Raw genomic sequence first — 24,827 nt, 5'->3', positions numbered from 1 at the left:
CAGCGCGGCCAAACGCGGCCGGGATCGGATCCAGCGGCGAGGAAGTGGAAAAAAAGCAGGAAAAAATACCAATTCCCAGCCCTGCCGCGCATCTCCCGCTCCCAGCACCTCTGGAAAACTCCCGGAGCTCCTCCAGAGGAGCCTGGCAGTTCCAGCCCTCCCGCGGCTCCTCATTCCCAGATTATTCCCGGCTGGATGGGAATGAATCCCAGCCCGGTGAGTTTCCCGTTCTGCTTCCCAAAAATCTGCTACTTTTCCTGCACTGGGAAACAGCTTTCCCAAAGTTCAGAGAGCAGGAGATTCCAGCGGGATAGAGAGGGAAGGGATGAGCGGGCTCAGTTTATTATTATTAATTATTATCCCTTAGTTGTTCAGGAATTGGGAGAAGGGATCTGGGCAGGGCTGGTGGATTCCCAGCTCTATCCCGAACTTCAATCCCACAGGAAAATCCTGGGAATTAACCCCGTCCTGCCCACACTGAGACACGGCTTTTCCCTGGACATGGCTTCCCGGGGCTCTGGAATTCCCTTCCCACCTTCGGGGATGCTCCAAGGCTCTTTTCAATCCCAACGTGCCGAGGGATGGGAATCACTCAGGAGAATCCAGGAATATTTTGGGTGGGATGGGCAGGGACACCTTTCCCTATCCCAGGTGCTCCAGCCCAGCCTTGGGCATTCCCAGGATCCAGGGGCAGCCACAGCTGCTCTGGGAATTCCATCTCAGCTGGGAATTCCTTCCCAAGCTCCATCTAAATCTCCACTTCTCCTGCCATTCCCTGTGTCCTGCTCCTCCCTCCCTGACCCAAATCCCTCTCCAGCTCTCCCTGGATTCCCAGAAGGGCTCTGGGATTCCCTGGAGCTGCATCTCCCCATTCCCAACGTTGGGATGTTTTTAGCGACCGCTCCATGAAAATCCTCATTTAACAACTCCTAAAAAATTCCAAACGAGCTGGAATAATTCCCAGCAGGAATCCACCACTTGTGCTCCTTCCCTCAAATCACCAAACCCTTAATTAATGGGAAAAATCCACAATTTTCCCACTTTTCCAGAAGAAAACCTCCTTAAAACCACGACGCCTCAGATCCACCACAGGGAAAAAAACCTGGAATACATTTGGAAAATAAAATACTTGGAAAAATCCCCAAATAAGGAAGACATCCCAAGGTTTGGGGATTTTTTTTCTTAAGATAAAAAAATTTATTTCCCAGTCTTAGAAAGCTTTCCAAGCATTCCCAATGTCCCATAGAAACGTAGGAGAACCTCTTCCCGCCAAAAATTCCGGAGGGGCGGAATACAAAACTATCCTGTGCACATTGTGCTTAAAGGAGCGCCCTGCCCGGAGCATCCTGTAAACAAATTATTGCATATTTTCCATCGGGATCCTCGGGAAAATCCCGGAAAATCCAACAAAATCCCAGCCAAGCCACGCCCGGGGAGGAGGAGAACGGGAATGAGCGGCTTCCAGGGAATGCCCGGATCCCAGGGAATGCCCGGATCCCAGGGAGGGTTGTGCTTGTGCTGTTGGGGTGGGGGAGCCACGGAGAGGGGATCCCATGGGAAGAGCCAGCGGGATCTCCGTGCGAAAATCTGGGATCGCAGCTGAGCTGGGTCCCAAAGATCTCTGGGAGTCTGAGGGTGGAAATGAACAAAGAAATCCTAAATGGGAATGAATTCCAAGAAGTTTTGGGGATCGGCTCCATGGCCAAGGGTCCGCTTCCAATGCACAATTTCAGGAATATCAGGAATTCCCCATGGATTCTCCATGGAATTGCAGCCTCTGGCGGGGATTCCTGGAAGCTCCACCTGTGCTAAGGCCTCCAGAAGGTGATGGAGGGACAGGAGGGAAACCCTTGGAATGCTCCATCCCAAACTTCCAGCGGCATCCATGGAGGAAAAAAAAATCCCATGGGAAGAGCCAATGGATCTTGGGGAAAATCTGGGATCAAAGCTGATCTTGGTCCCAAAGATTTTTGGGAACTTGGAGATGGAAAACGAACAAAAAGATCCCAAACTGGAATGAATTCCATGGAGTTTTGGGCACTGCCGGCATGGTCAAGGATCCTCTTCCAATGCACAACGGAATTTAAGGAATACCAGGAATATCCCCATGGATTCTCCATGGATTTACAGCCTCTGGGGATTCCTGGAGGCTCCACCTGCCTAAGGCCACCAGAAGGCGACGGAAGGACAAGAGGTGGGACAAGAGGGACAACCTTGGAATGCCCATCCCGCGCTTCCGGAGCGGGAAAATCGGCCGCGCTCCAACCCCACCATTGGCAGCAATTCCCAAAAAACCCAACCGAGAGGAATTCCGGCCTCTGTAAGGCACCAGCGCCGTCCTGGAGCAGCACCCAAGGAGGCTCCCCGGGTTTTCCAACCGGAAAACGATGGGAGAAGCGCGCGGGGGGGGGGGGGATGGAGCGGATTTTTGGGAAGGAATTCCGGGTTCGGGGTGGGTTTGTGTCCGCTGGGTTTCCATGGGCATGGAAAAAACTCCCCTCTGCTACCTTTGGTATTGGAATTTCTGCTCCGCCATCCATCGGACGGGTGGATCCGACCGGAGCGCGCGGATTAAAGCCGGGAAAAAGTCGCTCCGAGATCGGCGAGAAATGAAGGAAAAGCCTCGAAAAATAACAGCAATAAAAAGGTGGAGATGGGTGCTGTCCTTGTGCCTGGGATTTTGGGATTGGGATCAGCTCCACCATGGAACGGGAGCAGTGGGAATTCCCAAAGTCCATCCAGGAGTTCGGGATCAGGCAGCTGGTGGGATCATGGAATCACGGAATGGTTTGGTGGGAAGGACCTTAAAGCTCATCCCATTCCAGAGGGACCTTCCACTGTCCCGGGCTGCTCCAAGCTGGCCTTGGACATTCCAGGGATCCAGAGGCAGCCACAGCTGCTCTGGGAATTCCAGCCCAGGGAGAGCTGGAAATACCTCTGGGACAGAATTGTTAAAATGCTGCACGGGCTGGAGCAGGAGAAAAATGAAAATTCCCGAATTCTTGAATTTCCTGAGGATCTCTGGACGAGCTCCATGTCCCGCTCGGCAATTCCCGAAAACAACCCCAATGCTCTGAGGAACCTCCCCCAGATGGGAATTCCAAAATCCCATAGAAATCACCGAGATCCAGGAAAAAGGATCCCAGCTCTGAGGGGACACCGGTGACAGGGATAAGGATCCCAGCTCCAAGGGAATTTCAGGGACTGGGATAAGGATCCCAGCTGTGAGGGAATTCCGGTGACAGGGATAAGGATCCCAGCTCTGAGGGAATTCCAGTGACAGGGATAAGGATCCCAGCTCTGAGGGAATTCCGGTGACAGGGATAAGGATCCCAGCTCTGAGGGAATTCCGGTGACAGGGATAAGGATCCCAGCTCTGAGGGAATTCCGGTGACAGGGATAAGGATCCCAGCTCTGAGGGAATTCCGGTGACAGGGATAAGGATCCCAGCTCTGAGGGAATTCCGGTGACAGGGATAAGGATCCCAGCTCTGAGGGAATTCCAGTGACTGGGATAAGGATCCCAGCTCTGAGGGAATTCCGGTGACAGGGATAAGGATCCCAGCTCTGAGGGAATTCCAGTGACTGGGATAAGGATCCCAGCTCTGAGGGAATTCCGGTGACAGGGATAAGGATCCCAGCTCTGAGGGAATTCCGGTGACAGGGATAAGGATCCCAGCTCCGAGGGAATTCCAGTGACAGGGATAAGGATCCCAGCTCTGAGGGAATTCCGGTGACAGGGATAAGGATCCCAGCTCTGAGGGAATTCCAGTGACTGGGATAAGGATCCCAGCTGTGAGGGAATTCCAGTGACAGGGATAAGGATCCCAGCTCTGAGGGAATTCCAGTGACAGGGATAAGGATCCCAGCTCTGAGGGAATTCCGGTGACAGGGATAAGGATCCCAGCTCCGAGGGAATTCCAGTGACTGGGATAAGGATCCCAGCTCCGAGGGGACACGGGTGCTGGTGGCCCAGGGCTGTGTGCCCCAGGCTCCCAGTTGTGCTTCCATGATGCCGGGCACGTGTTTTCCATGAAGAAACCCTCCAGCTTCAGGATCTCCAGGCAGTGAACTGGCAAAAAATTCCGACTGCGGATTTTCCATCCCAAAAAAGCGAATCCCTAGGAAGCCCCCCCCCCACTTTAAAGCCACGCTTCGCACTCCCAGGCTCCGAGTGATTCCCGTGGACGGCGCTCATCCCACGGGAGCTGCTCCAGCACGGACACAAAATCCTGCTTTGGGAGGCCCCGGATGAGCTCTCCAGGCAGCGACCGCGCTTCCAAGACTTCTATGGCTTCTGCAAACGTTTTCCTCGGGAAAGGAAAAACCAATCCCAACACAACCCAACCTCAACCTCAACGCGGGAGAGCGTCCCGATCCCAAACCCTCCCCGGAGCCGGAGCAGTTTTAAGGCCCCCAATTTTGGGAAGGACGGGGAAGAGCTCAGTTGTGCTTGGCCCGCCCTCCCCGCAGGTAACTCTTCCACCTCTTGACGAAGTCCTTGAAGACGGGCGCGTCGTCGATGGAGCCCAGCAGCTGCAGCTGGTTGATGTGCGTGGTGTGGTAGTCCCAGCGCGCCAGGTTGGGCGCCGTGCCCAGCATGAAGTGCCGCAGGTCGTAGATGGAGCCCGAGCCGGTGTCGAAGAGCGGCAGCATGGCCTTGAGCGACTCCATGCCGCGCTCGTAGAGCAGCCGCGCCTCCCTGCCCAGCTTCTCGCCGGCCGTCTCCTTCAGGTCGTAGAGGCCGATCAAGGAGTACATGAAGCCGTTGAGCACGAAGGAGCTGGGCGTGGTGGGGTACTCCTCGTACCAGTCGTGCCGGTTCATGAACACCGCCTTGACGCCGCGCTGCTCCGCCGGCAGCTTGAAGGGCGCCGTGGCCCTGAGCGCCGCGCCCAGGAACGCCGGCTCCTTGGTCAGCTGGTAGGCCCTGACCAGCGTGGACATGGCCTGGCCCTGCGCCATGGCCGAGTACCAGCCCGGATCCAGGGATTTGAAGCCTTCTCCCAGCTTCCTGGTGACCATGATGGGCCAGCCGCCGCGCTCGTCCTGGTTGCGCAGCAGCCAGCGGCTGGCGGCGAAGAAGGCGGCCATGTGGGCGGTGGCCGAGATGGTGACGTTGTCCAGGAAGCCGCGGCCTTTGGCCACCAAGCGCAGCACCCTCTTGGGCATGATCTTGGTTTGCTTCACCGCCTTGGTGCTGGAGAGCCCCACGCCCTTGCGCAGATCCGTCAGCAGGTCCCGGGTGAGCGTGCTCCAGCTGCCGCGCGCTCCGATGCCGTAGAAGATGTCCCTGTCCCTGAGGGCGATGAGCTGCGTGCTGGACACGTAGTGCACGGTGAAGAGCTGGTTCCTCTCCGTGGTCTCCAGCACCACGGACACGCTGCCGTTGCTCAGCAGCTTCAGGTCGAAGGAGATGATGAAATCCCGGCCGTTGTTGAGCTCCAGGGAGACGCCCTCGGAGCTCTCTGCAAAAGCAACCCCGGAAAAGGCGCGCTCAGCACGGAAAGATTCCCGGTTTCCAAAGGGTTGGAGCGGATTCCAGAGGCCATCCCCGCTCCCGGGAGGGATTCCAAAGCTTTTAGAGCAGCCCTTCAATAATTCAACGTTTCTGGGCTGTTTCACCTGATTGGATTGGGAATGAAGGATAAGGAATGAAAAGGATGGGGAATGGAGGACTGGGAATGAAGGATAAGAATGAAAAGGATGGGGAATGGAGGACTGGGAATGAAAAGGATGGGGAATGAAGAATTGGGAATGAAGAACTGGGAAGGAAGGACTTGGAATCAAGGACTGGGAACAAAGGATTGGGAAGAAAAAGGATGGAGAACGAAAAGGATGGAGAACGAAAAGGATGGAGAACGAAAAGGATGGAGAACGAAAAGGATGGAGAACAAAAAGGATGGAGAACAAAAAGGATGGAGAACAAAAAGGATGGAGAACAAAAAGGATGGAGAACAAAAAGGATGGAGAACAAAAAGGATGGAGAACGAAAAGGATGGAGAACGAAAAGGATGGAGAACGAAAAGGATGGAGAACGAAAAGGATGGAGAACGAAAAGGATGGAGAACGAAAAGGATGGAGAACGAAAAGGATGGAGAACAAAAAGGATGGAGAACGAAAAGGATGGAGAACGAAGAGGACAGGAGATGAAGCATAAGGAATGAAAAGGATGGGGAATGAAGGGCTGGAAATGAAGGATTGGGAATGAAGGAGCAGAAATCAAAAGAGTGGGGCATGAAGGATTGGCAGAGAAGGACTGGGAATGAAAAGGATTGGGAATGAAGACTGGAATCAAGGACTGGGAACAAAGGCCAAACACAACCCCAGCACCCAACAATTCCCCCTCCCTGCTCCACCACCCGCCGGAATTCCCACCACCCACCTGGGCAGGAGAACTGCTTGACCCCGGTGAGCCGGGACTTGTCCCAGACGGTGGTGAGGGAGCAGCCCTTGGGCACCGTCCATTCCCCGTTCCCATTCCCGTTCCCGTTCCCGTCCCCCGCCGTCTCGTACACCTCCACGTGCGGCGGCTTCTCCGTCAGGTTCTTGCTGTAGTGGCTCAGCCCGTACTGGGCGATCTGGATGGGGTAGAAGTAGCCCTGAGGGCCCCACTGCGTGGAGAGAGGAACTCCTGCCCGGAAAAAACACGGAAAAGGCGTTGGAATGAGGGGAAAAGTCCTCCTCTGCACCCCGAAATTCCGAGAGCTCCATCAATGCGGTTGCAGGTTAGAGGGAAGGAGGGGGTTGGGCCCCTTCCCAATAAAACCTGGAATTCCATGGTTTTAGCTGGCAGAGGAATCCCTGGCGTGGTCTTCCCAACTTTTATGGAATTGTGGAACAGCTGGGCGCAAGGGAACCTCAATCCCACTCCATTCCATCCCTTCCAAGGGTGCTCCGTGCTGGCATGAGACATTCCCAGGATCCAGGGGCAGCCACAGCTTCTCCGGGAATTCCAGCCCAGCCAGGAATTTCTTCCCAAAATCCCATCCATCCTTGTGTCCTGTCCCTCCCAACCCATCCTTGATGATCCCAAGGCCAGAGGTGCCACCACAAAACCCCATTCCCACATTCCCAGCACCAAATCCAGGTCACTCTGCACTTCCAGCACATTTTAAGGAGCACTTTGAGATTTTCAGGCTCATCCCAATCCCAAAAATTCCTGGGAATCCTCTGACTCCCACCTTCAATGCCACCGATGCACAACCACCGTTCCGCCACTACCTACCACCATTCCCACGTTCCCACCAGAACATCCAGGTCACATTGCACTTCCAGCACATTTCTGGGCTCATCCCAACCCCAAAGATTCCCAGGAATGCCCAGGCTCTCACCCTCCAGGCCGCTGATGCACTTGACCCTACCCCCATTCCCACCAGAACATCCAGGTCACTTTGCACTTCCAGCACCCTTTACGGAGCGCTTCCAGCACATTTTATGGAGCACTTCCAAGAGATTTTAGGGCTCATCCCAACCCCAGAAATTCCCCACGGGAATGCCCATCCCCTCACCCTCCAGGCCGCTGATGCACTTGAGCCTATCGCCATTCCCACATTCCCATCCAGGTCACTTCCAGGAGGTTTCAGGGCTCATCCCAACCCCAGAAATTCCCCATGGGCATGCCCATTCCCTCACCCTCCAGGCCGCTGACACACTTGACCCTACCACCATTCCCACATTCTCATCCAGGTCACTTCCAGGAGGTTTTAGGTCTCATCCCCAAAGACTCCCGACGGGAATGCCCATTCCCTCACCCTCCACGCCGCTGACACACTTGACCCTACCGCCATTCCCACATTCCCATCCAGGTCAGTTTGTACTTCCAGCACACTTCACTTTGCACTTCCAGCACATTTTACGGAGCACTTCCAGGAGGTTTTAGGGCTCATCCCAACTCCAGAAATTCCCCATGGGAACGCCCAGTCTCTTGCCCTCCATGCCGCTGACACATTTGGTTCCCTACCGCCATTCCCACCAGAACATCCAGGTCACTTCCAGGAGGTTTCAGGGCTCATCCCAACCCCAAAGATTCCCCGTGGGAACACCCATCCCCTCACCCTCCACACCGCTGACACACTTGACCCTACCGCCATTCCCACATTCCCATCCAGGTCATGTTGCACTTCCAGCACATTTTACAGAGCGCTTCCAGCACATTTTACGGAGCGCTTCCAGGAGGTTTTAGGTCTCATCCCCAATGACTCCCGATGGGAATGCCCATTCCCTCACCCTCCAGGCCACTGATGCATTTGACCCTACCACCATTCCCACATTCCCATCCAGGTCACTTTGCACCTCCAGCACATTTCACAGAGCGCTTCCAGCACATTTTATGGAGTGCTTCCAGGAGGTTTTGCGGAGCGCTTCCAGGAGTTTTTAGGGCTCATCCCCACCCCAGAAATTCCCTGTGGGAACGCCCATCCCCTCACCCTCCAGGCCGCTGACACACTTGACCCTACCACCATTCCTACCAGGACATCCAGGTCACTTCCAGGAGGTTTCAGGGCTCATCCCCAAAGACTCCCGATGGGAATGCCCATTCCCTCACCCTCCACACCGCTGACACACTTGACCCTACCACCATTCCCACATTCCCATCCAGGTCACTTTGCACCTCCAGCACATTTCACAGAGCGCTTCCAGCACATTTTACAGAGCGCTTCCAGGAGGTTTAGGTCTCATCCCCAATGACTCCCGATGGGAATGCCCATTCCCTCACCCTCCAGGCCACTGATGCATTTGACCCTACCATCATTCCCACATTCCCATCCAGGTCACTTTGCACCTCCAGCACATTTCACAGAGCGCTTCCAGCACATTTTACGGAGCGCTTCCAGGAGGTTTTGCGGAGCGCTTCCAGGAGGTTTCAGGGCTCATCCCCACCCCAGAAATTCCCCGTGGGAACGCCCATCCCCTCACCCTCCAGGCTGCTGACGCACTCGACCCTACCACCATTCCCACCAGGACATCCAGGTCACTTCCAGGAGGTTTTAGGTCTCATCCCCAAAGACTCCCGATGGGAATGCCCATCCCCTCACCCTCCACGCCACTGATGCACTTGACCCTACCCCCATTCCCACATTCCCATCCAGGTCATGTTGCACCTCCAGCACATTTTACGGAGCGCTTCCAGGAGATTTCAGGGCTCATCCCCACCCCAGAAATTCCCCATGGGAACACCCATTCCCTCACCCTCCAGGCCGCTGATGCACTTGACCCTACCACCATTCCCACATTCCCATCCAGGTCACTTTGCGCCTCCAGCACATTTTACGGAGCGCTTCCAGGAGATTTTAGGTCTCATCCCCAAAGATTCCCCGTGGGAACACCCATCCCCTCACCCTCCAGGCCGCTGATGCACTTGACCCTACCACCATTCCCACCAGGACATCCAGGTCACTTCCAGGAGGTTTCAGGGCTCATCCCCAAAGACTCCCCATGGGAATGCCCATCCCCTCACCCTCCACGCCACTGATGCACTTGACCCTACCGCCATTCCCATATTCCCATCCAGGTCATGTTGCACCTCCAGCACATTTCACAGAGCGCTTCCAGGACATTTTACGGAGCGCTTCCAGGAGATTTTAGGTCTCATCCCCAAAGATTCCCCATGGGAACGCCCATCCCCTCACCCTCCAGGCCGCTGATGCACTTGACCCTGTCGCGCAGCTCCACGTTGTAGCCCTCGAAGGACATGAAGACGCCGTCGGGGCGGTAGGGCGCGCGCTGCGCGTACACCTTGGAGTAGCTGTGCGAGAACTCGAAGCGCTCAGCGCCGTCGGCCTGCGCGATGCGCCCGTACACCTGGAAGTACTTCTCCACCCAGCTGAAGGGCAGGAACACCTCGCCGCCCTCGCGCCGCCCCTTCACCGTCTGCTCCTCGTTGATCACGCAGTCGATCTCCTCGTAGCGCGGCCCCGCCGCCCTCCCGGCGCTGCCCGCCATTCCCGGCATTCCCGGGGCTCTGGGCGCGTCCTGGGGCGAGGCCTCCTCGCTGTCGGGAATGCCGGGGCGCTCCGGGGGGCCGGCGGGGGGCGGGGGGCGCTGGGAGCAGCGGGTCCAGAGCAGCAGCGAGAGCAGAGCCAGGAGGGAGCAGAGCACCAGGAGCGCCTTGGAGCTGAGGCGGGCCAGGCAGCGCATGGTGCTGCATTCCTGGGAAAAACAACGGGAAAAACGGGATCAGGACAGGGATTGGGGGTGGTCCGGATGGGAATGGTCACGGTGATAGGGCCAGGCAGCGCATGGTGCTGCATTCCTGGGAAAAACAACGGAGAAAACGGGATCAGGAGAGGGATTTGGGGTGGTCCTGATGGGAATAGCACTCATGGTGCTGCATTCCTGGGAAAAACAACGGGAAAAACGGGATCAGGACAGGGATTTGGGGTTGTCCGGATGGGAATGGTCATGGTGACAGGGCCAGGCAGCGCATGGTGCTGCATTCTTGGAAAAAACAATGGGAAAAACGGGATCAGGAGAGGGATTGGGGGTGGTCAGGATGGGAATGGTCAGGGTGACAGGGCCAGGCAGCACATGATGCTGCAGTCCTGGGAAAACATGGAAGAACATGGAAAAACAGGATTGGGAGAGAGATTCAGGATGTTCCAGAGGGGAATGGTCAGCACACGGTCCTGCAGTCCTGGGAAAACAGGGAAAAAGACGGGAAAAACAGGATCAGGACAGGGATTTGGGGTGGTCCTGATGGGAATGGTCACGGTGACAGGGCCAGGCAGCGCATGGTGCTGCATTCCTGGGAAAACAGGGAAAAACAGGATCAGGAGAGGGATTTGGGGTGGTCCTGATGGGAATGGTCAGGGAAACAGGGCCAGGCAGCGCATGGTGCTGCATTCCTGGGAAAACATGGAAGAACATGGAAAAACAGGATTGGGAGAGAGATTCAGGATGTTCCAGAGGACAATGGTCAGCACACGGTCCTGCAGTCCTGGGAAAACAGGGAAAAACAGGGAAAAACAGGATCAGGACAGGGATTTGGGATGTTCCAGATGGGAATGGTGAGCACATGGTGCTGCATTCCTGGGAAAACATGGAAAAACATGGAAAAACGGGATCAGGAGGGAGATTTGGGATGTTCCAGCTGGGAACAGCACTCATGGTGGAACATTCCTGGGAAAACCATGGAAAAACTGGATCAGGACGTGGATTTGGGATCTCCTGGATGGGAATGGCACCCCTGTCCCGGGTCAGTGCCAGCATTCCTGGGAATCAGGGAAATGTGGGAACCGGAACTCCGGGGATCCCAGCAGAGCCGGGAACAAACGGGAACGGGGAAAAGCAGCTCTGCTCTTACCTTAGGGAGAGGGAATTCTGGGAATTCTTGGAATTCTAACGCATCTCGAGCTTCCAGAGGCAAAAACCCCGGGATTTACTGATTCCTCTTGGGATTCCTGCAGGGAAAACCGGGAAAAATGGAGCTGGAGCAGCCCCAGATGGAACTTTTCCTGGGAAATCCTGGTATTCCCAGGAAACTCCTCCTAATTCCAGGAAAATCCTGATATTCCCAGGGAAATCCTGGTATTCCCAGGAAACTCATCTGATTACCAGGAAACGCTTCAGAATTCCAGGAAAATCCTCAGGGAATTCCAGGAATTCCAGATCCCATATTCCCGAATCCCAGAGCCGCGATTCCAGCACTCCATACTCCCCCACCTCATATCCCGTATTCCCGCACATTCCCAGCCTGCATTCCCGCATTCCCAGTTCGCATTCCCAAATTCCCACCGCTCCCGTTCCCCCATTCCAGGCTCTGGCAGCAACCCCGAGGCGGCCCGAGCACGCCCAGCCCGGGTAATCGCGCTGCCCTCTCTTTCTCCCGCTGCCACGATTGCCACCATTCCCGTCATTCCCATCATTCCCGTTATCCCAGGAATTCCCGGGAATCCCGGCCCGCTCCTCACCTGCGCCCAGGGCCTGGCGGGCGGCGGAACCCCCGCGCGGGGCAGCGGGGGGAGCACGGAGGGGCCGCGCCGGGGCCCCGCCCTCGCGCGTCGCGGCCAATGGGAGCGGGCGGGGGGCGGCGCGAGCGCCGGGCGCCAGCCAATAGGAAAGCGCGGCGCGGCGGTGCCGCCGCCACAACGGCGCCGGGTAGGGCAGGGCGGGGCGGGGAGGAGGCGCCGCCGCCCCGGCGGCTCCGGGAGCGCTGCAGGCGCCGCTCGCACCCGCGCGGGGCCCCGGCGCCGCTGCAGCCGCCGCTGGCACCGGCGCGGCCGGGGGGGAGCGGCGGGAGCGGTCCCGCCCCGGCTTCCCGCGAGAGCGGCGGCGGCCAATCAGAAGCGCGCCTTTAAGGGGCGGGGCTTCCGGCAGGAGCGCGCGGCTGATTGGCCGAGTGAGGCCCCGCCCACAGCGTGATCACGTGGCGAGGCCGCGTGAGGCGGGAGCCGCCGGCTTTGATCGCGATAATTAACGGGGATTAATGAATAATTAATGAATAATTAATGAGTAACTGATGAAAGGGACCGGGAGAGCGGCGGGCTGGGCAAGGCGGCTTTGCTGCCCTCACGGAGAGCGGCGGGGGTTGGGGAGAGGCTGCGCCGGGGGAGGTTTGGGAATGTTGGGAAAATTCCCACCTGGAAAAGCTCCAAGCATGTGGGAGCTGCCAGGTAGGGCTGGAGTCACATCCCGGAGGGAATGGAAGCCTTTGGATGTGGCACTTGGGGACAGCAGCGTGGTTGGAGTCCGGGATCTCCGAGGGCTTTTCCAACAGAAACAATTCCGGGATTCCAAACAAATTCCTGATCCTCCATCCCTAAAAACCACCCGGCTCGGGATAAACCATCCCAACAGAGCCCGGATGAACGATGTCCAATCCTGATCCAATGCTAACCTGAGAATTCTGTGCCTTGCCCACCAAGAGCTGCTTTGGAGTGGATCCCAGGCCTGGGAAAGGCTGGAAAATCGGGAATTCCAAACGTGGAATTGTTATCCTCACCAGCTCCTGATTCCTGGAGTCCCTTGATTTACCGGGAAACCCAATCCAGCACAGATTCCGGGTTGGAGGGGGCAGCACCTCTCAGACACCAATTCCCATCCCAGTTTTTCCTTGGTTTTGCCAAGGAGCTGGAATTGCTTTTATGAACCACAACATTCCCGTCATTCCCTCCATTATTCCTCACATCCAAAGGAAAGTTTCCCATCTTTCCCTCCATTATTCCTCACATCCAAAGGAAAGTTTCCCATCTTTTCCTGATGTATTTCTCAGACCCAAAAGTTTCCCATCTTTTCCTGATTTATTCCTGACATCCAAAGGAAAGTTTCCGTCTTTTCCTGATTTATTCCTCAGATCCAAAAGTTTCCCATCTTTCCCTCAATTATTCCTCAGATCCAAAGGAGAGTTTCCCATCTTTTCCCGATTTATTCCTGACATCCAAAGGAAACATTCCCATCTTTTCCCGATTTTCTCCTGCGGTCCGAAGGAAGCATTCCCAAAGCCCCACCCCCGCTGCCGGCCGCAGGGATCCCAGCAGGAATTCCCGGGCCGGGCTCAGAAGCGCTCCCGGCAGAAGCGGAAGCCGAGGCGGCGGCAGCGCGGGCGGAGGGCCCGGGCCAGCCCCGCGGAGCCGCACAAGAACACCGACACCTCCCCGCGCCGCTCCGCCGCCACCCGCCCCAGCACCTGCAACGGGAACGCAGCGGGGTCCGCCACCCTCCCGCCCCTCCCGGCACCCGCCGTCCCGTCCCGCCATCCCGGCTCCCGCCGTCCCGTCCCGCCATTCCCGTCCCGCCATCCCGGCACCCGCCATTCCCGTCCCGCCATTCCCGTCCCGCCATCCCGGCTCCCGCCATCCCCGGCCAGACGAGACAGGTGGGGTGGGATGAGGTCACCTTTGGGGTCCCTTCCAACCCAACCCATTCCCCGATCCTCTGATCCCACTCCATGATTCCACAGTCCCGGACCCAGCTCAGAGGCTTGGAATGAGATCATCTTCCCATTCCCTCCCAACCCATTCCCTGATTCTCTGATCCCCTCCATCCCATGATCCCATTCCTTGATTCCATGATCCCATTCCCTGATTCCATGATCCCACTCCCCAGTTCTCCGATCCTATTCCATGATCCCATTCCCTGATTCTCTGATCCCATTCCATGACTCCACAGTCTTACCCAGATCAGAGGCTTGGAATGAGATCATCTTCCCATTCCCTCCCAACCCATTCCCCAGTTCTCTGATCCCATTCCATAATCCCATTCCCCAATTCCATGATCCTACTTCCATGACTCCGTGACCCCATTCTCCCATTCTCTGATCCCATTTTACGATCCCATTCCCCAAGTTCTCTGATCCCATTCCATGATCCCATACCATGATTTCATTATCCCATTCCCCGATTCCATGATCCCATTCCCCAGTTTTCTGATCCTATTCCATGATCCCATTGCCCAGTTCTCTGATCCCATTCCATGATTCCCTGATCCCATTGCCCAGTTTTCTGATCCCATTCCCCGATTCCATGATCCCATTCCATGATCCCATTCCCTGATTCCCTGATCCCATTGCCCAGTTTTCTGATCCCATTCCCCGACTCCATGATCCCATTCCCTAGTTCTCTAATCCCATTCCCTGATCCCATTCCCCAGTTTTCTGATCCCATTCCATGATCCCATTCCATGATCCCATTCCATGATCCCATTCCCTGATTCCCTGATCCCATTGCCCAGTTCTCTAATCCCATTCCATGATCCCATTCCCCAGTTTTCTGATCCCATTCCATGATCCCATTCCCCAGTTTTCTGATCCCATTCCATGATCCCATTCCCCAGTTTTCTGATCCCATTCCATGATCCCATTCCCTGATTCCCTGATCCCATTGCCCAGTTCTCTGATCCTATTCCATGATCCCATTCCATGATCCCATTGCCCAGTTCTCTAATCCCATTCCCTGATCCCATTGCCCAGTTCCCTGATCCCATTCCCCAGTTTTCTAATCCCATTCCCTGACCCCATTTCCCGATTCCCTGATCCCTCCCTCGGCACCCTCTCCCCGCCCGCCGCCCGCATTCCCATTCCCAGACCTTGTCCCAGTCGGGGCGGCCGGGCTGGGTGCGGCTGCGGAGCCCGGAGATGGAATCCCGCTGCTCCCGGGCCGCCAGCAGGTCCAGCGCCAGCTGCAGCCCCAGCGCCTTCACGTCCCCCTTGCCCAGCGCCGAGGTCATGTACAGGTGCAGCTCCAGGAACTTCCCTGGCAATCCCAGGCATTCCAGCTGCCCGCCGGGATCCGGCCCCGCTCCAGGGCCTGGACTGGGCTGGGGGTTTTCCCAGGAATGACCCCCATGCTCCCGCTCACCTCCCGGCTCCAGCTCCGCCTGCTCCGCCTCCAGCTTGGCCAGGAGGCCCAGGAACCACTGCAGGTGCTGCTGGTCCCGTGTGATCCAGATGAAATCCACCTGGCAGGGCGGGAAAACCTCAGCTTGGGATCTCACTGGATCCTGGTACCAGATCCCAGCACCGCATCCTGGCACCAGATCCAGCCCCCCCTTCCCAAAGCTCTCAGATTTGAGGGATGCTCCCGAGTTCTCCACCCCAGCACCCTGCAGCCCCATCCCAGGCCAAGCCTGGATCCCACATCCCCTCTTGCTCCCGTTCCCATTCCCACCTTCCGGAGCGTCATCTCCTCATCCCGCCGTTCCTCGCTCCAGGAGAAATGGCAGCTGGGGCAGCTCTGCTTCCGCCGCCGGTACCTGCACGGGGAGCAGCACTTCCTGCCCATTCCTTCCCATTCCTTCCCATTCCTGCCTCCTCCTGCCCATTCCTGCTCCTTTCTACCTTTTCCTGCTCTTTCCTTCCTTTTCCTTCCCCTTCCTTCCTTTTCCTGCTCTTTCCTTCCTTTTCCTGCTCTTTCCTTCCTTTTCCTTCCCCTTCCTTCCTTTTCCTGCTCTTTCCTTCCTTTTCCTTCCCCTTCCTTCCTTCTCTGGCTTTTTCCTTCCTTTTCCTTCCCCTTCCTTCCTTTTCCTGCTCTTTCCTTCCTTTTCCTTCCCCTTCCTTCATTCTCCGGCTCTTTCCTTCCTTTTCCTTCCCCTTCCTTCCTTTTCCTGCTCTTTCCTTCCTTTTCCTTCCCCTTCCTTCCTTTTCCTTCCCCTTCCTTCCTTTTCCTGCTCTTTCCTTCCTTTTCCTTCCCCTTCCTTCCTTTTCCTTCCCCTTCCTTCCTTTTCCTTCCCCTTCCTGGTCCTTCCTTCCTTTTCTTGCTCCTTCCTAACCTTTCCTTCCCCTTCCCTCCCGGTGCCTGCCCATGGCCAAGCTCCCTCCAGCGCCTTTCCCCCAGCCCAAATTCCCAAGGAAAATCCTGGCACCGAGAGAGGCCATGGGAACGAATCCCAAGGAGGGAGGACTGGATGGCAGCTCCACCCGGGCGTGCATCCCAAATCCCTGGGATGTTCCCAGTCTCCAGGGGGACCCACCGGAACATGATGCTCTGCAGGATGGAGGCGAAGGGGGTGATCCCGATGCCGGCTCCGATGAGAACGGCGTGCTCCGAGGTGAAGATCCGCCGGCTCGGCGTTCCGTAGGGACCGTCCAGGAAGCACTGGGACAGATCCAGCTGTTCCAGGGGCTGGAGCAGCTCCCGGGTGGAGGAGAAGGGCACAAAAGGGATCCTGGAATTTGGGATCTTCCCGGGGTTTTGTGGGAGCAGGGAATGGATGGGAGGACTGGAGTTTTCCAGCAGGGCAGGGTTTGGATCAGCCCCAAGTGGGATCATCCATGTGCAGGGATGGAACAGCTGGGAATGGGGATGGGATGGTGGGAATGCTGATCCCAGCCCATTTCCCAGGATCTAGGAAAGGTGGGAACATCCTCACCTTGACTCTGCAGCTCCGCTGGCTCTCCCCGGGCCCAGTGCCCTGCAGGAGAGGGGAGCAGTGACCATCCCCCCCTTCCCAAGCACTCCCAAAATTCCCTGGATTTGGGGTGTTTTCCCACCGGGCTGCACACACAATTCCAGCTGTCAATGCCGCAATAATATCCAAGGAATTTCTTTCCAAAGAGGAGCTTTTTAAGGAGCTTTATCCCATTTGGGATCCAGTCCCTGTCCCTTGGGATAGGGGCAGTGCTCACCCCCTGCTCCGGGTCCTTTCCCGGGAAAGCGGCTCCGGAGGCTTGGAATGCTGTCAGCTCGACGGCTCCATCCCTGCCAGAGGCCACGGATCCTTCCTGGGAACAAAGGCTGGAATCAGCACTGGGATCACCTCTCCCAGGATCTGCTGGGCCTCCAGCAGGGAGTGTCATAGCAATTCCCATTCCATGGAGCACAAAATCCCACCATCCCATCCATCCATCCATCCCAAATCCCATTTGATGGGGCACAAAATCCCATCAGTCCCAAATCCTACCATCCCATCCATCCCTCCCAAATCCCATTCCACGGAGCACAAATTCCCATTCCACAGGACACAAATCCTTCAAGGCTGGACAAGCAGGGAATGTTCATCCTGAGGGATTCCCCAGCTGGGATGATCCCATGGGATCCACTCCACATCCATCTGTGCCCATCCCTTTGCTCTGATCCCAATCCCACAGTCCCACCTGTTCCCAGTGCCGGCTCCTCCGCTCCCTGCGGCTCTTCCCGGGCGGATTTGGCTCCGGGCCGTGCAATTCCAGCTGCTGGAAGTACTCGTAGAGCTTGGTGGTCCATTGGCCCCGCGCCCGGATGTGCAGCCAGAGGGTTTCTGTGGGATCAATCCCAAAATCCTGGAATTCTCTGGATTGGGAAGAACTTCCAACCCAACTCATCCCATGGGACCACCTTCCATAGCCCAGCTTGCTCCAAGCCCCATCCAAGCTGTTAAAACATCACTGTGGGCATGGAAAACAGATCCCGGGGGTGGGAAATGGGTCCCCGGGGTGGGAAGCGGATTTCGGGGGCGTTAAGGGAAAATCCTCCAGGGGGATTTGCAGGGAGCAGGAGGAACCTGGCTGCTCCGGGGCGCTGCTGATGGAGAAGGGGTGCCACTCGTAGGCGGCGATGGCCGGGACGTTCAGGTAGACGTAATCCCCCGGCTGGAAGCGGAAGGATTTCGGCCTCTGGATCACCAGGTGGGTCACCTGCAGGAGAACGGGAGCAGGAAAACTGGGAATGTCCAAAGGATGTCTCCCGCTGGTTTCTGTGCAGAGGAAGTTCTGGGTTCTGCCCCCCGTTGGGTTTGTTCCCCATTCCCTGCCCAGTTTGTGTTGCACAAAATCCCAGTTCACACTGGGCTCAAACTATGGGATTTGGGGAAAAAATTCCGAGTTCCAGGAGTTTTTGTTCTGCTCCGGTTGTTCCGTGAGTTTTTATTTGACAAAATAGGGAAAAAGACTTGGAAATAAAGGAATTCGTTTGGCCTCCCACTTTTCCGTGTTTGTTTGTTCCTTCATTCCCAGAGTGCCAGGAGGAGGTGGGAGACGGGATGGTAGGATTTGAGATGGATGGAGGGATGGATAGGATTTGGGATTTACTCCCACCTTGGAGGGCAGCAGCTTGGCCTCCAGGATGTGCAGATCGCCCGCCTGGCGCCACACCCAGCCCAGAACCTTCTCCAGCACAAACAGGGAGCCGGGAATCAGGAACCACTTCCAGAAGTGGGGACCGTGCAGGAGCAGCAGGAACCACACGGGGATGTAGGAGAGGTGGCTCCAGTAAAACACCTGGGAATGGGAATGGGAACAGGAATGGGAAGTGCTGGACCCAAATGGTGCTTCCTGGTGGGGCTGTTGGGTATCCCAGTGGGAAAAGGCAGCCCAAGGGAATCCTGGAATCTCTGGGATTTGTGATCAGGAAAGGACCTTAAACCCATCCAGTTCCAATCCCAGCACCTCCCACTATCCCAGGCTGCTCCAGGGACACTCCCAGGGATCCAGGAGCACCCACGCCTTCTCTGGGAATCCCATCCCAATATCCCTGTGGTGCTGGGAAACCATTCCCTGGGTCCTGTGGGGAAGCAAATCCCAGGAACCCCAAACTGTGAGTGTGGCGTGCCCCAGGCTCCCACCAGGATGGGCACCCAGGGGTGCTCCCCTTCCCACCACGGCACCTCCGGCATTCCAGCCGGGAATTCCCATGGGATCACCTCGAAGTGGCCGCCGCGCCGCACGCAGGGGCTGGAGCAGGCGAGCATGGCCAGGAGCAGCGCCAGCAGCGCCAGCCCGGTCTGCGGGGCAGTGCCACCAACGCCACCAGCGCCCGGCCGCGCCCGCCGCACGTACTCGCCCAGGGCCACGAGCCAGTCCCGCCGTGCCAGGCCTGGGGACACGGGCACAGCTCAGCACAGCCACCCGTGCCACCCCCGCTGCCCCGCCGGCAATGCCCCGGCCCTGCCCAGAGCCCGGCCCGGGCCTGTCCCGGGGATTGTTGGCACGGGGAGCAGAGCGGGGAGAGCCCTGGCACCCGCTCTGGGATGGCACTGGGGGTACCAGGGTGTGGGGCGCCAGGATTTGGGAATGCCGGGATTTGGGAATGCCGGGATTTGGGATCCCGCTCGGGACCTCGGCTGTCCGGCGGGAGCCGCTAGAGGGGGATCACAGCCCGCGGCTGCCGGCCGTGCCCTGTCCCCTGCCCGTGCCCTGTCCGGCCTCTGTCCCTGTCCCCGCCCGTGTCCCCGGCACGGCCACCCCTGCTCCACGGCATCCCCCCCCTCCTTGGGACACGGACATCCTTTCCATGGGATCCCAGGACATGGACACCCCTTCCACGGGATCCTGGGACACGGACACCCCTTCCACGGGATCCTGGGACACGGACACCCCTTCCACGGACCTCCCTCCCACGGATCATCCCGGGCCGTGATCCCTCATCCCTGGGCTCCCTGTCCCCGTGTCCCGGTGGCACTGACCAGCCTGTACCAGGTGTGTCCCCTGGCCCTCACCAGCCTGTGCCAGGTGTGTCCCCGTGTCCCCCTGTCACTGACCGGCCTGTACCAGGTGTGTCCCCTGGCACTCACCAGCCTGTGACAGGTGTGTCCCCGTGTCCCCCTGTCACTGACCGGCCTGTACCAGGTGTGTCCCCTGGCACTCACCAGCCTGTGACAGGTGTGTCCCCGTGTCCCCCTGTCACTGTCCCGCCTGTGCCAGGCGTGTCCCCGTGCCCCGTGTCACTGACCGGCCTGTGCCAGGTGTATCCCCGTGCCCCGTGTCACTGACCGGCCTGTGCCAGGTGTGTCCCCGTGTCCCCTTGTCACTGACCGGCCTGTGCCAGGTGTGCCCCCGCGTGCGCGGTCCCCAGGGCCAGCACCAGGTGTCCCACGCGCTCGTGGCCCCGCACGTGCAGCTCCAGCGGGAACAGCTCCGCCAGCGGCGTGGAGCGCAGCCAGGTCAGAGAGCGCCGCAGCATCAGCGCCTGGGGACAGCGACAGGGACGGGGACAGGGCAGGGGACAGCGACAGCGGTGAGGACGGGGACAGGGGGCAAAGAGGGGACAGGGGTGAGGGCAGGGACGGGGGGCAAAGAGGGGACGGGGACAGGGACGAGGGAGGGGACAGGGGACAGCGCTGGGGACAGGGGACAGGGACGGGCGGTGGGCGAGGGGAGGGGCCCGGGCACCCGGAGATAGCAGGGGGCAAATGGAGCTGGGAGGCACGGGGAGATTCCGGGGGAACGGGAAATGTTGGGGGACAGTGGGAAATTCCAGGGGGAACGGGAAATGTTGGGGGACAGTGGGAAATTCCAGGGGGAACGGGAAGTGTTGGGGGGGCCTTGGAAAACGCAGGGAACAACAGGAAACTTTGGGCCAGCACCCCTCCTTGCTAACCCGGGACCCTCCCGGCCTTCCCGGCTCCCTCCCCTCCGTGTCCCCCCGGTGTCCCCCCGGTGTCCCCCCGGTGTCGCGGGGCACTCACGGCCAGCAGGGCGCAGTTGAGGTTGAGGCTCTGCCCGCAGCCCCGGGCCAGCGCCAGGGCGGGGCCGCGCTCCCGGTGCCACAGAGCCCCCAGGGCGAGCAGGAGCGCCGTGGTGGCGACCCAGCCCCCCAGGCAGCACAGCCGGGCCCGCTGATCCCCGCGGGATTCCCGGGAAAAGCAGCACATCCCGGCCCGCTGATCCTCGCGGGATTCCCGGGCAAAGCAGCACATCCCGGCCCGCTGATCCTCGCGGGATTCCCGGGAAAAGCAGAACAGCCAGGGCTCAGCAGGACTGGGACTGGGGGGCTTCAGCCAGCTGGCAGCACTGGGAAAATGGGAATTGGGGTTTGGATGGGAACTGGGGAGGGGTTTTGGATGGGAATTTGGGGGTGTTTGGATGGGGAATGGGGAGCTGGAGAAGTATCCAGCCCAGGGTGGTACCCGGCCCTACAACCAGAGCGGCAGCATCCCTGCATCCATCCCAAAATCCAAACGCTGCCCCATCCCAAACCATCCGTCATCCAAACCCTGCAAACATCCCAACCCATCCCTGATCCAATCCCAAACCTTTCCAGCCACTCCCAGCCCCACTGTGGGCTGCCCATGGAAGAATTCCCAGAGTTCCCCTCCCCACCTGATGCTCAGGTTCTCCAGGAGTTCTGGAAACGCTTCCAGCTGCTCCCGGAGCTCCGGGAAGGTGATGGAGCCGCTGTGGTCCCGGTCGAGGGCCTGGAGCAGGGCCTGGCTCAGGGCCCCGAGCCGCTCCTCGGGAAGGGCCAGGGAGCTCTCCCGGAGACACCCCCGGAGCACCACCCGCAGCTCCTCGGCATCGATGGAGCCGCTCCCTGGAAACCAGGAGAATCCCGATATCCCACAGCCCTACGGAGCCACCTCTATCCCGATATCCCACAGCCCTACAGAGTCATCTCCATCCCAATATCCCACCGCCCTACAGAGTCACCTCCATCCCGATATTCCAGTCCTACAGTCACCTCCATCCCGATATTCCACAGCCCTACGGAGTCATCTCCATCCCGATATCCCACAGCCCTACAGAGTCACCTCCATCCCGATATCCCAGTCCTACAGTCACCTCCATCCCGATATTCCACAGCCCCACAGAGTCATCTCCATCCCGATATCCCACAGCCCTATGGAGCCACCTCCATCCCGATATTCCAGTCCTACAGTCACCTCCATCCCGATATCCCACCGCCCTACGGAGTCACCTCCATCCCAATTTTCCAGTCCCAGTCCAGGAATTTTCCTTGCAGGGAGGAAAAACCTGTTTGGGTCAGGATCTGCTCCCTGGAGAATCAGATTGATCCCAATATTCCACAGTCCTACGGAGTCACCTCCATCCCGATATTCCACAGTCCTACAGATTCTCCAGTGGAAAATCCTGGATAAATCAGGATCTACTTCCAGGAACCAGGATAATGGGAATGGCATCCAGGGGAGGTTCAGGCTGGATATTTGGGAATATTCTTTCATGGAAAGGGCAGCATTGGAAGGGAACTTGGGGACAGGGCTGGGGGTGGGAATGGTTGGATTCGATCTCCGAGGGCTTTTCCAACCCGAACGATCCCACAATTTCAGGAAAGCAGGATGGGGAGTTGGGATTGGAGTGGGGCAGATCCTGCTCTCCCCAGCTGCTGGGAAATCCTGGGAAATCCTCAAGTGTGACCAATGGAATCCTGGTCTTCCCAAAGGAATTTTCCCATTCCCACATGGAATGAGGGCAGCAGCCTCATCCCGGCCAAAGCCGGATGCTCAGAGAAGACCAAATCCCAAATCTATCCCAAAAAACCCCAACGAATCCCGTTTTTCTCCTCTCACCGTCCACGTCGTACACCTGGAAGAGGAAGTGGAGCTTTTCCGTGGAATTCCCGCGGAGCAGCCGGCGCAGGGATCCCAGCAGCTCCTCCCGGCTCAGGGAGCCGCTCCCGTCGGAATCGAAGAGCGCAAAAAACCTCTCGGCAAAGAAGGACTGCGGGAAAAGCGGGAATGTTCCCCTGGAGCAGGGAATTCCCACTGATCCCCCCCCTCTTCCCACGGATCCCTGACCTCCTTGACCTGCAGGGCGGATTTGAACTCTTCCAGGCTGATCTCCTTCTCCTTCCCAGCGACATTCCCAAATTTTTTGCTCACCCAGCGCAGCCACTCCGCATCCGCCGCCGTTCCCATGGTTCCGGAGCGATCCCTAAATCCCAACAATCCCTTTTTGGGATCTCCCAGCCTCGCTCCAGAGAGCTTCCAGCATGGAACATCCCAAAGTTGGATCCCGCAGGGATCAGCTGCATTCCATGAAATCCCAAATTTCCATGGAGCTGCCAAGCCCAATTCCTGGGATAATCACGGGGCCCATGGGAGCATCCCTGGGGATTCCTTTTTCCCAGGAAACCTGAGCAGGGATCATCTCCCATTCCCATTCCCTCCTTTCCCATTCCCTCCAAAATTCCTCCAACCCTCCACACTCCATGAAATCCATCAGCACTTCCGAGCATCCCAGATTTCCCCAGGATCCAAAGGAAAATCCAAGTTCCAGGAGCCTTTTCCCGTCTCCAGCCTCTCCTGTTCACCTCCAACGGGAAATCCCGGAAAAGCCCGCAGTGTTCCCTAGGAGAGGGATAAATCCCAAATCCCGGCTGGGATAAATCCCAAATCCCTTCTCCCACCTCATTCCCATTATCCCTCCCTTCCCAAATCCCGCCCAGCTCCGGGGCCTGTCCCAATCCCGCTTTTTCCAGCTGTTGTTTATCCCTTTGCCAATCCCTGCATTGGACATTTCCTGTCCCGTCCATCCCTCGGGAATTGTGTTCCTGCCAAATCCATCTGGAGCCGCCATTCACGGGATCCACTCCCGAATTCCGGCCCGTCAGGAACACACCGGGAATGTCTTCTCCAGCCTCCATCCTTTGATTCCCTCCGGAACGAATCCGCCTGGGACGAGGTTGCCATGGGAATGTCAGGAGCAGATCCAGGTACAAACATTCCCGATTCCCACATTCCAGAGGCATCCAAGCCCCCGGGTCCCACCTGGAATTACCGTCAGGAGCTGCTGGAGCACAGAACTGATCCCAGAAAATTCCAAACACCCCCAGGATCTCAGGATGAACTGGATTAAATCCAGCCCTGTCCTATCCCAAACCCAGCCTTTTCCCGGGATCTCCGTGCCTTTATCCCGGTATTTCTGGGATCCCAAAGGTTTTTCCTGGGATGGAGCCGTTCCCTCCTTTTCCCGCTGCTCCTCCAGCTCTTTGTGCCACATCCAGGTGCCTCCATAGGGAGAAATCCGGGAATTCTTCTGCTCCATGTGGGATTTGGGGCTCCGAGGAATGGGAATTCCAGGTGGGAATGGGGGCTGGCAGCAATGGGAGCTCCATTCCCGATTTTCCCTTGGATTCCACGGGATTTGCTCATTCTGAGGAATTCAGTCCCTGTTTTTCCCACATTTTCCCTGGATTCCCTGAGGAATTTAATCCCTTTCATTCCTCCCTTTTCCAGGAACCACACTCCATTCCCAAGTTTTCCTTGAATTCCAAAGGATTTGCTCATCCTGAGGAATTCAATCCCCGTTTTTCACAGGAAACCTCCCCCAATTCCCAACTTTTCCTTGGATTCTTACTTCAAATTTATTCAATTTTTCCATGTTTTCCACCTCTTCTCCCTAAATTCTGAAGGATTATCCCAAAATTCCTTGGACTTTTAACTCATCCGGAATTTTTGGGGCATTTTACCAAATTCTCCCATTAATCCAGGCCGATAAAGCAGGAAAACCTTGGAATATTCCATTAGAAAAAAATCAGGAACATTGCAATTATTCCACAAATTTTTCCATGAAAAAGAAAATTAATTTAATGATAATATTTTTAAAATGGGAATAACATTTTCCAACTGATTTTAGGGAATTTTGGAGCCATCTCAGAGTGTTCTTCCTCATTTTTCACCTTCAAATCAGCTTTTCCTCATTTTTTTATCAGATTTTCCCACTTTTTTCCCTGGAATGCT

At 57.4% G+C, this 24,827-nt stretch overlaps 2 protein-coding genes across 2 annotated transcripts; both read right to left on the bottom strand.

Moving 5' to 3' along the window:
- Window positions 1–1,173: 1,173 nt before the first annotated feature.
- GLCE (glucuronic acid epimerase) lies at window positions 1,174–12,034 on the bottom strand. The gene is made up of 5 exons (XM_059858765.1): window positions 11,912–12,034; window positions 11,305–11,401; window positions 9,632–10,151; window positions 6,385–6,633; window positions 1,174–5,467 (listed from the first exon to the last, which is right to left on the bottom strand). The coding sequence occupies exons 3-5, from the start codon at window positions 10,137–10,139 to the stop codon at window positions 4,443–4,445; spliced, it is 1,782 nt and encodes a 593-aa protein (XP_059714748.1). The 5' UTR covers window positions 10,140–10,151; window positions 11,305–11,401; window positions 11,912–12,034; the 3' UTR covers window positions 1,174–4,442.
- A 1,187-nt stretch (window positions 12,035–13,221) lies between these two features.
- NOX5 (NADPH oxidase 5) lies at window positions 13,222–23,479 on the bottom strand. Its single transcript, XM_059857819.1, has 16 exons — window positions 22,884–23,479; window positions 22,656–22,806; window positions 21,451–21,661; window positions 20,817–21,141; window positions 20,164–20,317; window positions 19,053–19,225; window positions 18,448–18,630; window positions 17,916–18,048; window positions 17,530–17,672; window positions 17,062–17,157; window positions 16,806–16,847; window positions 16,407–16,531; window positions 15,605–15,689; window positions 15,296–15,395; window positions 15,024–15,190; window positions 13,222–13,626 (listed from the first exon to the last, which is right to left on the bottom strand). Exons 1-16 carry the CDS (start codon window positions 23,001–23,003, stop codon window positions 13,495–13,497), a joined length of 2,340 nt encoding a protein of 779 aa, XP_059713802.1. The 5' UTR covers window positions 23,004–23,479; the 3' UTR covers window positions 13,222–13,494.
- Window positions 23,480–24,827: the final 1,348 nt, after the last annotated feature.

Source organism: Haemorhous mexicanus, chromosome 13 (genome assembly GCF_027477595.1).
Source record: "Haemorhous mexicanus isolate bHaeMex1 chromosome 13, bHaeMex1.pri, whole genome shotgun sequence".
Lineage (NCBI taxonomy): Eukaryota > Metazoa > Chordata > Aves > Passeriformes > Fringillidae > Haemorhous > Haemorhous mexicanus.
The sequence above is the reverse complement of the archived record's forward strand: the minus strand, read 5'-3'. Positions and strand labels throughout refer to the sequence as shown.